At 40.1% G+C, this 14,828-nt stretch overlaps 2 protein-coding genes and 1 long non-coding RNA gene across 3 annotated transcripts; all 3 read right to left on the reverse strand.

The window, feature by feature from the left end:
• Positions 1-365: 365 nt before the first annotated feature.
• On the reverse strand, positions 366-2,113 carry LOC306856909 (dynein axonemal assembly factor 8-like). The gene is made up of 4 exons (XM_079396456.1): positions 1,911-2,113; positions 1,745-1,839; positions 1,558-1,660; positions 366-1,392 (listed from the first exon to the last, which is right to left on the reverse strand). Exons 1-4 carry the CDS (start codon positions 2,002-2,004, stop codon positions 1,205-1,207), a joined length of 480 nt encoding a protein of 159 aa, XP_079252582.1. The 5' UTR covers positions 2,005-2,113; the 3' UTR covers positions 366-1,204.
• A 1,499-nt stretch (positions 2,114-3,612) lies between these two features.
• Positions 3,613-6,086, reverse strand: LOC306856923. Its single transcript, XR_013783047.1, has 4 exons — positions 5,214-6,086; positions 4,975-5,129; positions 4,508-4,854; positions 3,613-4,429 (listed from the first exon to the last, which is right to left on the reverse strand). It is a non-coding gene; the product is annotated as an uncharacterized lncRNA (long non-coding RNA).
• Positions 6,087-12,319: 6,233 nt separating this feature from the next.
• Positions 12,320-14,532, reverse strand: LOC306856845 (uncharacterized protein). Its single transcript, XM_079396334.1, has 2 exons — positions 14,434-14,532; positions 12,320-14,199 (listed from the first exon to the last, which is right to left on the reverse strand). Exon 2 carries the CDS (start codon positions 14,192-14,194, stop codon positions 12,341-12,343), a length of 1,854 nt encoding a protein of 617 aa, XP_079252460.1. The 5' UTR covers positions 14,195-14,199; positions 14,434-14,532; the 3' UTR covers positions 12,320-12,340.
• Between the last annotated feature and the right edge of the window lie 296 nt (positions 14,533-14,828).

The raw sequence follows: 14,828 nt of genomic DNA on the forward strand, positions 1-14,828 counted from the left end.
TCCCTTCCCTACTAATATGAACCAACAGTTACAGAGTAGACGAAGAACAGTGTCTTTTTGGGTAAGTTAGAATCAATTTAAGGAATACAGTATGACTGTTCTTGAGTTAATATTCTACTTAAAGTGTCTATGGGCACTAGTAATATTAAGACAGTGTAAAAACATGCCAGTAATGTCTGTAATCACATTCACATGGAAATATAAAAAGCTAAATATTTAGCACTAGGTCCCTATAATGGAATATCTCCTGGTTATGGTGGTGATGACGGTCAAGACAGAGATCGTCAAAAAGGTAACACAGCAATTTCACTGCCTGCAGATACAGAAAAGTAAAGTACATAAAGGTTCTTTATTGGCATTGATGGTTCATGGAAGCTTTTCATTGCACAAAAATGAAAGGTTCTTTAGATCATTAAAATGTTCTTCACACTATACATTAAAAGGCAACACTGGTATATTTTCTGAGATCTGGGATCCCTTCATTACTTTTTTTTCTCTAAGCATTAAGATGTTTTTATGATCATGGCTTGAATCTGGTTAGGAGTATGTGATTATATGTGTGGATACTTACATATATGTATATACTTTCTAGCTGTAAGGTTCTGCTTGTGGAAGTATAAGCATACATTTGATAAATGGTTGAAATGTCTAAACTTTAATGCTCCAACACATGCTATACTCGAGACATTATGCGTGACATTCTTTATTATTACAATATGTATTGTGTTTTTTCTATTTTATTTTTGTTTTATTTAGTTTGATTTGTTTTTTTTCTCCTCTAGGGGGTGGGGGGGGTGGGGGTGAAAAATATTTTTTCACGATTCTCCTGTATCTGTATCTTGTTATTATTATGAAAGTTCAATAAACAGATAAAAAAAATGTTCTTCACACTAAGAACTGCAACCATTATTTTTTTAAGAATGTAAGATAAATGCTATTGTAGACTCCCCTTACTTTCAGATTTTGGGTAAAGAAGTTTCATTGTAACTCTCTTCAGGTCCGGTCTCTCGTTGCAAATGCTGCAGAAGACGACAAACACAGTTACATATGCTTTTTACTACAGAGCGCTGTAAGCTTTTACTTCCATTTCAGCTCGGCTTGTACCTCTCGAGAATGAAATTGAAACACGTGACGGCATTGTCTGCCTGCAAAGCAATGATAAGGCAGGGGCCCTCACGTAGAAGTGCTTCACCAGCAGAGGGCCTCAGTATCTCGAATATGTGCGCCTTTGTTTCTCATCCGGTGTGCAGAGCCTGCCAGCCACCAGATGGCAGCCTGTCCTAAGCAGCCGCTGCAGTAGCTCTGAGTACAGAGGAGGCTGATTCTGCTGCAGGAGCTTGGAAGGTATCAGCAGGCAGGTGGTCTGACAAAGAGCACTGCTGACCAAAGGCCCTACTGGCACCAAAACACAAATAAATAACAACGGTTCCCATCCTCATTACAAAGGTCGCCCGCAGCTAGTAAAACATCAACAAATTTTGGTTTATGTTTGTGTCATTGGCTCAGTTTTCTGATCTGTTGATAGAGGGGTGAGGAAGTGGGAGAATCATGCCTTGCCTTGACCGAATCCTGGAGAAAACTTGTCTTTGTCAGCGGTTCTAAGGGTGTGCAGCTGTTCACGGTCCAAACTAGCTTCAGGATCGGAATGCAAGCAGGATATCTGAAATAAGACAGATGTTTAAGCGTAACATCAATGTAACAACATACAATTAGGGGAAGGAACACAAGTTATAATATATAATACCTTCTCATGTCTCATAACTGAAGTTTCACTGCAGCACACACCCTCTGGAAATACCAATTTTATGTCTTCTACAGCCTTTTGATAAGATGGAGATCCTGTACGAGAACGTACACAATGTCAGTAAGCAGTTTTTTAAAGATTTGATTATTTTTGTCAGAGTGCTGACCATAGATGCCATTATGCAGCCTGTCAGAGCCGTACTGGGCCCTCCATAGTGTCTGAGCTATAGTACGGGCTTCAACAGGAGCCTCAGGGCCCATCAGCTCCAACAGCCTCTTTACTGCATTCACTCTCAGTAAACCCAAAGCCAGCGAGGGGCCCGAGCTCAAGTACTTCAACTCTAGCTCCTCAATGGGATCCTGGATATTAAATAAGCATAAGGCAAATGGTTTCTTACACACTCAAGCTGAGGTATATTTTTAGTAAATGTTCTCTAGATATATTCCCTTTGAAAAAAAAAAAAAAAAGTGTAATTGTGTAGAAGTGCCTTGTCTGTCCACCTTGCCATAATTTTTTTTTTACTTTAATATACATTTTAAATATTTAATAATATTTTGTCATGCTTTAAAACGTACATTTATTTTGATGTCAACTTAGTTTACAAAAATTACATTAGTGTATTTTTACAGTATTTTTTTTTCTGTAAAGCTGCTTTGCATTTACATTTATTCATTTAGCTGACGCTTTTATCCAAAGCGACTTACAATTGCTATATATGTCAGAGGTCGCACGCCTCTGGAGCAACTAGGGGTTAAGTGTCTTGCTCAGGGACACATTGGTGTCTCACAGTGGATTCGAACCCGAAAGGCATGTGTCTTATCCACTGCGCCATCACCACCCCTTTAAATTCCACCACCCCTATAAACTTTCACATTCGGCAGTACAATTATTTCAAGGCAAATATATGTTATTATGATATGATGATGATAATAATTCCATATACAAAGTCCTACTCAAGTGGATCAAAAATCAGTCTAAAATCAAGCTAATTTGTCTTGTTTGTACTGTAACACATTTTATATTTAAAAGCAATTAACATGGAATTAAGTGTCTGAAATCATTACATACAGTTTGCACTTAAGTATTATTTCCATAAGTACTCTTTTTAAAAGTATACTAAAATGTCCTTTTTTTTTTACACAAGACTCTAGAATGTGATTATTTATTATTTTTTGGATACTTAAAAAGAGGAGGACAGAGTGACCTGTTGCTCTGGTGGATGTATCAGCGCATTTGCCACGTTCGAGTCCAGCAGCAGCACACGTAAGCCCGCTAGAGTATATCCGTTCTGTTTGATTACGGTGAAAATTTTACCAAAGCGGAGTCTCCAGGCTCCAGGCTTGAACAGAGCTAGAGTCAAAAGTGGCTCTGGGCCTGTAGAGTACAGAGGGAGGAAGTTGAGAGAAACGGCCATGAAAGAGCTCAGAGAAGAACATGTTCTGAGAAGATATCACTTACCCACTGTCATGTAACTCATGTGATTTCTGAGACCTGAGGGTTTTCGGAGATTGACAGTCAGTTCCCAGAGCGCATGGGGGGTGGGTGGGGGGGGTGATATACTTTGGCTTGGATCTGTACATACCAGGAGTGTCAATGTGATGAGGCGGTAAGAATTTCAATAATGGACGACTAGTGTGATCTGCAGACGAAGGGATTTTAGATCAAGCAAACCACTTAAGGATCATCCTTACAAAACTGGTATTATTATCTACTTGAATCCTCACCAGGGACCAATTCTGCCTCAGAGAAGAAGAGGCAGGTCTGTCTGAAAGCTGTCTCAGGTGTGGGGGACATCAGTGCATGCAGGTTTCCTGGGTAATTTTGTGGTAAAAGTCTTCATAGGGTGATGAATGTCCTCACCCTGCTCAGAGCCATGACCAGGGCAGGAGTGGATGTCAAGCTCTGCACACTGTTCTGCCACTCTTTTTCTCCGATCTCAAACGGACTCAACTCTTGTGCCTGCTGCTGAGACAGCGTGGGCTCCCACTTTAGTGCCAGCAGCTCAAATCCTTCTTGTCTTGTTTGTACAAGACAAGGTAGATTTGGTTGTGTAACTTACAGTGGTTTACTTAACCAAGAATAAGGTACATTTGTAAAGGTATAGTTTTAGGTCAGGAATGAAAGTGACGTGACATACAACCAAGTATGGTGACACATACTCGGAATTTGTGCTCTGCATTTACCCATTCAAAGTGCATAAAACAACAGTGAACACACACATTGTGGGTGGAGAGAGCGCTGTACATTCACTCCTCCAACCCACAATTCCTGCCAGCCCGAGACTCGAACTCACAACCTTTCAATTACAAGTCCGACTCTCTAACCATTAGGCCAGAACTGCCAGTTGAAATGCTCCAATCCTGTTCCTGGAGGGCCACTTTCATGAAGAGTTCAACTCTAATACACCTGCCTGGTTGTTTCTATTAATCCTGAAGACCTTGATTAGTTAATTCAGAGCTAAACGCTGCTGGAAGTTGGCACTCCGGGAGCAGGATTATAAACCTCTGTTTTAGGTACCTGCTGCATCTCCCTTGAGAACCTTATGAAGAAAATTAATTTCTTTCTCGACCATGTTCTGACCAGTCAGTGTGAGAACCACCACCTGCTCTGCATCTGGACAAGAGGGGTATGTGTGTTTGGACAAGACGATGTGGCTACACTTCGGCACTGTCCACATGAGCCCACCTGTAGGACATATATAAATGTCAAAAATGCTCAGATGGTAAGTGGACAAATCATGAAAACGCAATGTAATGTATTTACCCAGAACACTGTGGTGGTTTTTAGAGTAGGGAACAGTGTGAAAGCAAACATGTGGGCCCAGAACATCTGTGAATCTTGAACGGATCGATCCAATAAGGCCTTGTGCAGCAAGCTCATTCATCAGACCTTCATCAGGCAAAGACATAGGACACTTAATGCTTGGAGCACCTCAGTACAGCTTCACATACAGTAAGTGGCTGGCACGATGTATGCTATCCAGATATCGGAAGTCTGGAGCAGTGTTTAACTGCACTTTCTCTCCTCACGAGCAGCACCAGGCAATGAGAGGACAGCTCAACCTGTTCTCCAGCCAGAAACACTGTAGGAGCATGACAGAATGCTGCTACCTAACGGAGACAGACAGCATTTCCAGACAAATGTAATCAGCATAAATGTCATGGTAGTGTCCCACTTTCAGTTTCAATATGTCTCTGTACATGTACAGGCTCACTATTGGGTTTTTTCACCTGCTTTGCGGTGAGTCCCAGAGATTGAGCTTGTTTCCTGGAGATCTGCACTCTTTGAAGTCCCAACAGACCGAAGCCTGTTTTTGCACATGCAGATAGTATATAGCTGTAACAGCGTGGTCCAACCACAGGAGACACAAGGATAAATATATCCGCTGTATGGGGGGAAAGGAGTAGAAAGTTTCACTTATAAGATGTTAGAGACTTTTATAACACAGCTTTTTTTCCATAGATGTCACCTTTCACTGTGGCACATAAACTTGCTGGAGAAGAAGTCAGAAGATGGGAACAACTGACTCGTCTGTCACCAGAGTCCTGGATCCTCTTAACAGAGTCAGCAGGTAGCTCAAAGGAATAGTTCACCAAAAAACGGAAAATTAGTCATCATTTATTCATGTTGTTCCAAACTTGTATGACTTTTATTCTTTTATTTTACTTTTAAAATAAAAGAATACTGGGAGACCGGTTTCTCTGACCGGGAGACCTCAAGCAGTACGGGTTGGCAGTAACACATCCAGCACCATCACACTGAACACTGGGGCCCCCCAAGGATGTGTGCTGAGCCCCCTCCTCTTTACTCTGCTGACCCACGACTGCACGCCGTCACACAACTCCAACCTGTTCATTAAGTTTGCGGATGACACAACTGTGGTGGGTCTCATTAGCAACAGAGATGAGACAAACTACAGGAGCGAGGTGAGCCGCCTGGCCGGGTAGTGCAGTGACAACAATCTCTCTCTGAATGTGGAGAAGACGAAGGAGATTGTTGTTGACTTCAGGAGAGTACACACTCAGCATGCCCCTCTGACCATCAACGGTGCGACTGTGGAGAGAGTGAGCAGCACCAAGTTCCTGGGTGTGCACATCACAGAGGACCTCTCCTGGACTAACAACACTGTAGCACTGGCCAAGAAAGCAAAGCAGCGTCTCTACTTCCTCCACAAACTGAGAAGAGCCAGAGCCCCGGCCCCCATCATGTGCACCTTCTACAGAGGCACCATCGAGAGCATCCTAACCAGCTGCATCACTGTGTGGTATGGCGCTTGCAACGCATCCTGCCGCAAGTCACTTCAGCGCATAGTGAGAGCAGCTGAGAAGATCGTTGGTGTCTCTCTCCCCTCCCTCCAGGACATTTACAGCACCCGTCTCACCCGCAAAGCCCTCTGCATTGCAGGTGATCCCACCCACCCGACACACAGCTTCTTCAGTCTGCTGCCATCAGGGAGGAGACTGCGGAGTCTCCAGGCAAGGACCAGCAGACTGAAGGACAGCTTCATACATCAGGCTGTCAGGAAGCTGAACTCCCTCCCGTCCTTGCCCCCCTCCCACCAGCACCTGTCACTTGTGCAGCATTGGACTGATCACTACCTCATCCAGCATTGACTGCAAACTACCTCTTCGGATAGTCTGATAGAAGGACCGTTCTCCCTACTGACAAGCTCTTCTTGCACTACACATATATCTGCACAGTTTTGTTTTATTTAACTGGTTTGCACTCTATCTATTCTGCCATGCGCCTTATGCCACTTTATCTATTTCTTTATTTTTCTACAATGTCCTCATTTGTATAGCTGTATAGTTGTATGTACATATGTTTAAACTGTATTGTCTGTATTTGAACGTGTTTAATGTTAACTGTATACACCAAGGGTCTGAGAGTAATGCAATTTCAATTCTCTGTATGTATGTACATGTGGAAGAATTGACAATAAAGCAGACTTGACTTGACTTTTATTTTATGGATTAATTTCATGCTTGTTTGGCTCTCATTGACTTTCATAATGTGAACAAAAGCAGCTGAAAGATTCTTTGGATATCTTCTTTGTATTTCGTATTTGAAGACAATCGTACAAGTACGAGGGTGAGTAAACAATGACCCAATTTGGGAAATATTACAATACATTTGAATACTAACGTTGACAGGCTGTTTTTTGCTATTCTTCCACCAAACCACAAGCAGAGCCCCAGATGCACAAGACTGGCAAGACGGGGTGAGCAGAGCAGGGGTTGATCTTGACCGTGATTGTATAAGGCATTGATGGATGCTGGATCTGTTCGCCTTGCCAGCTGGGGGTCTGATGGCCCTGTGATCTCCTGCCACACTGAGTTAGCGTGAGGACCCCGGAAAGCCATGATAAGCACTGGTTGATGAGAATGTTCCCCTTCATGCATAACTGACTTGCTGACTAGAAGACAGGATATGTATTAACCCATGCAATTTGTATACATGTTGTGTAATTATGGTGGGAGATGATATGTACCTGCAAAGTTTGTCAGCAGCTCTTGGATAGAGGAAGCGGATACCACATACATCTGATCTCCACATAAGCTCAAGTGTGTGATGCATTGCCAGTGGGTTAAGAAACAGTGCCTTACCTATCAGAACAAGTGCTGTCTGAAAAAATAAATAAATAAGACAAGAAACTGTTCACTGAAAGATATAATGCCATTTTCGACTTTTTTACCTCAGTATGACACTCTTGAGAAATTGTGGCTTCTGCGCTTTGACATTTTTGGTCTTCTGTTTCCAGAGTTTGCCAGTAAAATCCTGGGATAATACTAAAGACCTTTTCAACAGACTGAAAACAAAGTGCTTTAAAGATTTGGATCAAAACGTCTCGATCACAGTAAACATAATTGATACACAAGTCATATAAAACCTCTCGATTTGGGTTGACAAAGATGAAGCAGGCCAGGCAGGATGAGGACAAGTGGACACAGGTAGGGTAAGCCTGTTCCTCCAGCAAATTATTAAGATGTGGTACCCAGAATGCAACGGTCTTCAATGGCATCTGTGCAAAGATCTTGCAAACTCGTCTGTAAAACATGCTCCCTCGCTATCCACCTTCCTCATCTATGAGCGAAAATATTCCAATATAAACCTGAATATTAGTCTATTAAGACTATTTTATTTAAATAATGGTTGTTCTTTTTTCAAAATGTTCTGTGCGTTTTAGTGGGAAATCTGCAAAAGCCACTTTCACTAGTAGCTGAAAGCATTAAATAAATGAGCTAAATATTTAATAAATGCCAATGAATATGTGTAGAACCCACCCTGGGATTTCTACAGCCAGTCTGACCATCCTCAAGAGGCATAGCACAGATGCACAAGGCCAAACCATCTTCCTTATAAAACTACTGCAGTCCAGCCACACAGAAAGGGGCATCTAGCTTGTTGCCTTTTCTCCCACAGGTTTTGGGATCAGTCTATCACAGAGTAGGTAACAAAAAGATGAAATGTAGTATAAAATGTCAAATTTTTTCCACTGCCAAAGATTACTGTATTTCTGTGCAAACAGACACACCAAAGACATGAACCATGCTATGAGTGCATTGTAAATATGTGATTTGATCAAGACTGAATCCACTGTCTGTGTTTTTCTCTGTTTTCTTCCAGCCACCACCCCAGGACTCGATAAAGGCACAGTCAGCAACAAACACTCCTTCATCTGTAGATCTGAAGGTAGAGTGTTCACCGAAGGAAGGTAGGGTGCTTCCTAAGGGAAGTGAGTAGAGCAGTGTAACTCTAAATATGATAATAGTGTTCAATTTATTAATCTTATTTTACAGATAAACAGTCAATTACTCACAGGGTCATAAAGAATATCAGTCCTCTCAGCAGGTTCCTCAGAGTTATTAGCAGAATATTTAGGTCTGAATGCTTGCAAGAACTTCAGATCCTTCTGCCATCTGATTTTATGACTGTGTTGCTCTCTGTATGCATACAATTATTACATTAGGTTATGCATGTTGCTGTGAGTGAAGAAAATGTAAGTACACTTTGCACCTTTGCTTGTTTTGAGCAGCTGGAATGTGAGAAGATTGAGTACTCTGTTTGTGTTGGTCATATTTCACAGTAGAGCAGCAGACATTGACCTGCTGAATACCAGGTTCACTGCAGCTAGTTTCAGAACCATGAAGCTGGTTTTCCTTCATACTTTTCCCTGAAGAGGTTTTCTGCTTATCCTCAGCAAATCTTGTGGATGTCTCCAGCTCATCTCTAGCATACTTTTTTTGACCGTTTTATGTTTTGGAGTAATGAACTCTTCCCAGAAAAGTCTCTAGAAATGATAAATAAACGCATTATAACTGAGGTTATAAGTTGTGATGGCTTTTAAAGGAGAGTACATTTTATCAGCCATTCATTGGAATATAAATGACTATGCCACATTTGGAATATAAATGTATTTTTTCCCAGAGTATTGAGTGTAATGTATTAATTATTATTAATTATTCTCAGCATATATTTAAAACTTGTGAATTTTTAATTCTTTTTTTTTTTATGTTAGGATAGATGTTTTATGTGATATTACAGATTTATGTTATATGTTACCTTTTCTGTCCATTTGCTCTTGCATTTGTCTTAGACGTCTTGTTAGTGCAGTTGCTCTTTTTTTTGTCCAGGTTTAAAGGACTAATTGACACTGTTACTCTGGCTAATGACCGATTGTTTTGTTTGAAATGCATTGCTGCACAAATCAATATATATGGTAGGAGAGTCTTGATTGTGTTGTAATTGTGCAGAGGTCCCTTTAAAGTCTCATTCATCTGTCTCCCAGTACATCTGGGAAAAATCGCAAACACATTTAACCTGCAGTACAGGAATCTGTAAACATGACAATATACACTACTTTCCAAAAGTTTGGGTTTTGTATGATTTTGTTTTATGGTTTTGAAATAATGCTCCAGAGGGATGCATTTATTTGATCAAAAATACATCAAAAACTGTAATATTGTAAAATGTTATTACAATTTGAACTAACTGTTATATTTGAATGGTTTAAAATGCAATTTATTCCTGTGATGCGAATCTGAATTTTCAGCAGTCATTACTCCAGTCTTTAGTGTCACATGACCCTTCAGAAATCATTCTAATATCCTGATTTGCTGCTCATGAAACACTGCTTATAACACTGCTAAATACTTTTGTGGAATACGTGACACATTTTTTCATATATGAATAAAAAGTGCAAAAGAACAGTATTTATTTTGTAACATTGTAAATGTCTGTTCTGGCACTTTTGATCAGTTTAATGCGTCCTTGCTGAACAAAAGTATTAATTTCATTCGAAAGAAAGAAAGAAAAATACTGAACCCATAAACTTTTGAATGTCATCTTAATGTAATTTGTCATAATAGTAATATAGTCTAACATGACTGTACCTGAGGGGTGATTCTTGTATATTATGGGTTTTTGTAGATTAAACATTTGTCTTTATTTCCATCTCATTTACTTTCTTTTCACCAGCTGCTTCATTAAATCATTTTCATGCATTTCACTGTCATTGCCTGCAAAAAAAAAAAAAAAAAAAAGGTTTTTCTCTTATGTTCATCTGAAATATATGCAGCCTGAATGAGTAAAACAGTGTCTACAATCCAACCTTCATGTATGACATTGAACTGGCTTGACAGGAGGTTTTTGTTGCTGTAGAGTCTGAAGGACTTGGTCAAGATCCCAGGCATCAAGAGGCTGTTGAGAATTCATTACATGGCTTTACTGAATAGCTCTAAAAAATCTGATTAAATACAACCTAACTTACTGTCAATGATAAGACAGGACAGAACTGGGTCTCTATCCAATCATTCTGTTTTATGCAGCAATTTTTCATTCAGTGATTCTTCTGTTTTGTGACCCACAGGAAGCTGAGAATTAGAGTCACTTTTTTGATTATCATCAGTCCAGGAAGTGGATGGCTGTGATACAGATTTGAGATGCTACGGTATTGTGATCTGAGAAGTTATTAGAGATGGCAACTCTCTTTCTCTCTCTCTCTCTCTCTCACACACACCTCAAATTTTGGACACTCCAGGATCATGCTGCTTCCTTTTGGTAAGTGAATCACTGGTGGTCGCTGAAGGACAAATACCTCTCTTTCATTGTCTGACTGTGGAGTGAAATGTGAAACAGCTGTGTTTATTTCAGTTAGCGTTAGTCCACCAGCAGTAGCTGCAAAGCTTGTGAGATTTAAGATTATAACTCACCTGGACCTCAATGACTTGCTCAAATAATCATTACAACTATAAACACTGTTAATAGAACGATACAAAGACATCTGTGAAGGAGTATCATCAGAAAACACAGTAGTTTGAACTTACTGATGACAAGTCGATGGATGGTATCTTGGAAATAATGTCGTCTAGATGCAAATTCTTCGGCATTTCTGAATATATTTGGCAGGCGCGAATTTTTCCTCTGAAAATACTGTAGTAAACAGCAGCTGCATGTTGACTCTAAATGCGGTCTGACTTTCAGCCGCCAACTAGCAAAATTGTAGTTGTCATGGTGATCACATAGATGTTTTGGCGCGAAACTTGCTAATCGATTTCTTACTGTTGATTTATTATTTAAAACAATATATATATATTTTTATTATTTTTCATTATATATATGAAAATCCATCATATGATTTAGTGAAATAAACATAATTGTTTGGGGGAAAGTTTTACTCACACAATTGTTCCTCTTGATTATTGTCACCGATATCTATACTGCCCCTTTTGATAAACTTTTGATAAAGTTTACAAATAAGGAAACAACGCTGTCTGGGAAGAGCGAAATATGTGGTGAAGTGTGACAAAATGAATAAATTTAATTTGTGATATGTCCAATCAAGCTCTGCAATTTGAAATGACTGTAATTTTTATTTAAACAAATAATTGATCATTTTAGATCATTGTTGTTCTGAAGAAGTCGTCTACAAATATGGAATTAACTACTGATTGTAACCTGAAGATGTTGCTCAGCAGGTCTTTGGACTTTGGTCTTTGGACTCAGCAAGGGTCAATATTATGCACATATATCCATATTTGGGTTTGGTTTATCAGACTGAGCATTTGCACAATGTCCTTCTTCATGTTTATATAGTGACCATAAACAAACAAATTGTGTTTGATTTTGAAGGAAACTGGACGTACTAAAAAAAATCAAGGCATAATACTTTATAAAGTAACTTTTGATACTTGTTTGTACAACTGATTCGTTATTTTTTATTTTTTTCAAATATGTAAAGAAGATTCTCTGCAAATTCTTTATGTCATAGAGTAGATTTTTTGCAAAATATTTTTATTTAAATATTACTTTTTTACTACCTAACAATTTTGTAGCCTTTATTTAAATTTATTTCCAAAATATGTATTTACCTGAATATATCAGGACAACTGATCATGAAATATCATTGTTACTTTTACATGGCTTGGATTAAGAATGGCAGCCTATAATTGATCTTTTTAAGATCTTTTCACACACAAAAAAAATATATTTCTTGAGATAAATAAAAGTCATGAATTGAAGATCTGACACACTGATTTGAATTATAATGGCAGAATAGAAAAAGAGAGTAAGTAGCAGAATTAATATTTTTTATATTTAACAGTCCCGAAAATGTTCACTGCCGATGTTCCGCAGATCAAGTCCCAAAACACTGAGTGGGTTGGCACATGTGATGTTATTGTATATTGTGACAAGTGTATGGGGCTCCTCACCTTCCCCAAGCATTTCAACCTGCAGCGGAACCACATGTGGCTTTTGCAGAATGAAATCTCGAAAGGGTTTAGCACTACAGTCACATTTCCAGTTGTTACCTGAGAGCCAGAGCTGATCCAAAGTATCAGGTATAGAAGCTGGGAGGCTGACCAGTACATTGTCTTTCAGGTTTAAGTAACGCAAACGTGGCAGCATGTATATGGTCGCATTAAGTATAAACTCCATCCTGTTTCCAGAAATATCAAGCCAAGACAGGTGTTGCAGAGGCAGTAAAGCCTCAGTTGGAAGACTGCGAAGTAAGTTGCCTGACAGCAGCAAGTAATCAAGGTTCTTCAGGCCATAAAACGTCTGGGAGCTGATGGATGTTAGCCGGTTGAACCTTAGATCAAGCTGTTGCAGCCCTTGCAGTTCCACAAAACTCTGACGCTCAAGCACAGAGATGTTGTTGTGTTGTAGGAAGAGTCGACGAAGACCTGTTAGACCGCCGAAACTTTGGGCTGAGACTTTTGTCAGACAGCTTCTATCAAGATGAATACTGTGGAGCTTTGACAGACCCTTGAAGACTTGATCCGGTAGGCTGTGAAAACAGCTGCCAGTAAGTTTTATCACAGCAAGGTGATTCAGGCCCATGAATGTGTCCATGCGTGCATCTTGTAGCCGGTTGTTCTCCAAGTTCAACACCTCTAGATGACCCAGCCCTTCAAAAACTTTCACTCCCAAGGCTCGAATCTGGTTGTGGCAAAGGCAGAGTTCCTCAAGATACTGCAGGTCATGGAAAGTCCCGGATCTTAGGCTACCAATTGAGTTATTTGACAGGCGAAGCACATGTAGGCTGTGCAGACCGAGGAAAGTTTCATCGTGGAGTACAGATAGACGATTTCTGCTGAGGTCCAACCATCTCAAAGATTTCATGCCTACAAATGCCCTAGGTGCCACAGTCACTATCTGGTTTTGGGCCAGATAAAGCTTTTGCAGCTTTGGTAGTTTCAGAAACACATTTGCCTTGATAACTTTCAGATAGTTTCCAGTTAGGTCCAATTCTTTGAGCTCAGAGAGACCCTGAAATAGCTGTGGTTGGAGATACACCAGGCGATTCCCAGCGAGAACCAACTCTCGTAATCCGTGTAGGTCCTGGAACCCTGTCTCAGGCAGGACAGACAGTGAATTCCATCCGAGGTTCAACAACCACATGTGGCTGAGTCCTGCGAACAACTTGTCATCTATTCGAGACAGCTGGTTATTGTTGAGACTGAGAGACGCAAGGTTGGGTGTACCCTGAAAGACTATTCCAGGTAAAGAACGGATATTGTTCCTCTCAAGGTGCAGGTGAGCAAGGGAATTCAGACCTCTAAAGACATGGCCATCAAGGGATACCAGCAAGCTGCTCTGTAGGTTCAGGAACTCCAGATTGGACAGCTTTTCGAAAGCAGCAGCTGGTAAGTTAGTAAACAGGTTTCCATCCAGCCACAGGGAGCGTGTGGATAGAGGGATGTTGGAGGGAACCTGGGTGAAGTTACGTGTGCTGCAGTAGACGTTGAGCTCTAAGCTGTAGTCATCTTGGATACAGGAGCATCCCTTTGAGCAAGGCTCACTTTTTTGGCCATTGGGTTCCTCTGAGGGCTTTGGATCTACCGAGAGTCTCGGCTGCTCTGAAGGTCTGGATTCCTCTTTGTTGGGATCTGCCAGCACTGCTGATGTCCCCAGTGTGTACAACAATATCAGTACAAAGTGGTTCATTCCAACTAAGAGACAATGATCAAAATGTCAACATTAAACACTAGCAAAGCAACAAAGCACTACCTATTCATATACTTTTCTTAGCAGCTGTGAAATTTGTGACATTCAGACTATCATGTCGAAATTATCAATTTGGAATTCCATAAGAATTCTCTGAACATCTCTGGAAAAACAGACACCGATTTTAAAGACGATAGATTTGATTGTTTTCAAATGAGAAATTTTGGATTTGACTCTACCGTTTTATTGTGGCAGCAGTCCAGCAGGCATTCACTAGACGAGTGGCATGTGTGTGACAGATCTGGACCACCTCTGCCCCTATATAGCACCTAGGAAAAGACACACAGTGTTCTGTGCAGAATTAACCTCTTCATTTCTGCTGTTTTCATTCAGTTTGCTGCTGTTTGCAGTTTTAACATTTGAACATCAAATTCATTCTAGAAAAAGCTTGTTATAATTACTATATTATTATTTTTTTTACCTTTAATAAATGTTTATTGAGCGACATGATATGAATATGTATGAAAATGTATATATTTGTAGAAATATTATCCTAGTAGGCATGTTAAACATTTTATTGTACTAATTGAACTCTATTTAACATATCTTGTTTGAAATTAGAACTCTAAGTTGT

This window comes from Barbus barbus, assembly GCF_936440315.1.
Source record: "Barbus barbus genome assembly, chromosome: 3".
Classification (NCBI taxonomy): Eukaryota; Metazoa; Chordata; class Actinopteri; order Cypriniformes; family Cyprinidae; genus Barbus; species Barbus barbus.

What these genes read in the sequence shown, in the direction of transcription:
- LOC306856909 (XM_079396456.1), bottom strand. Translation starts at nt 2,004, where the DNA reads ATGGGCCCTGAGGCTCCTGTTGAAGCCCGTACTATAGCTCAGACACTA. An exon ending in CAGTTATGAGACATGAGAAG is followed by an intron (nt 1,661 to 1,744) that starts GTATTATATATT and finishes GTCTTATTTCAG; the next exon opens with ATATCCTGCTTGCATTCCGA. An exon ending in TTCTCCAGGATTCGGTCAAG is followed by an intron (nt 1,393 to 1,557) that starts GCAAGGCATGAT and finishes TGGTGCCAGTAG; the next exon opens with GGCCTTTGGTCAGCAGTGCT.
- LOC306856845 (XM_079396334.1), bottom strand. Translation starts at nt 14,194, where the DNA reads ATGAACCACTTTGTACTGATATTGTTGTACACACTGGGGACATCAGCA.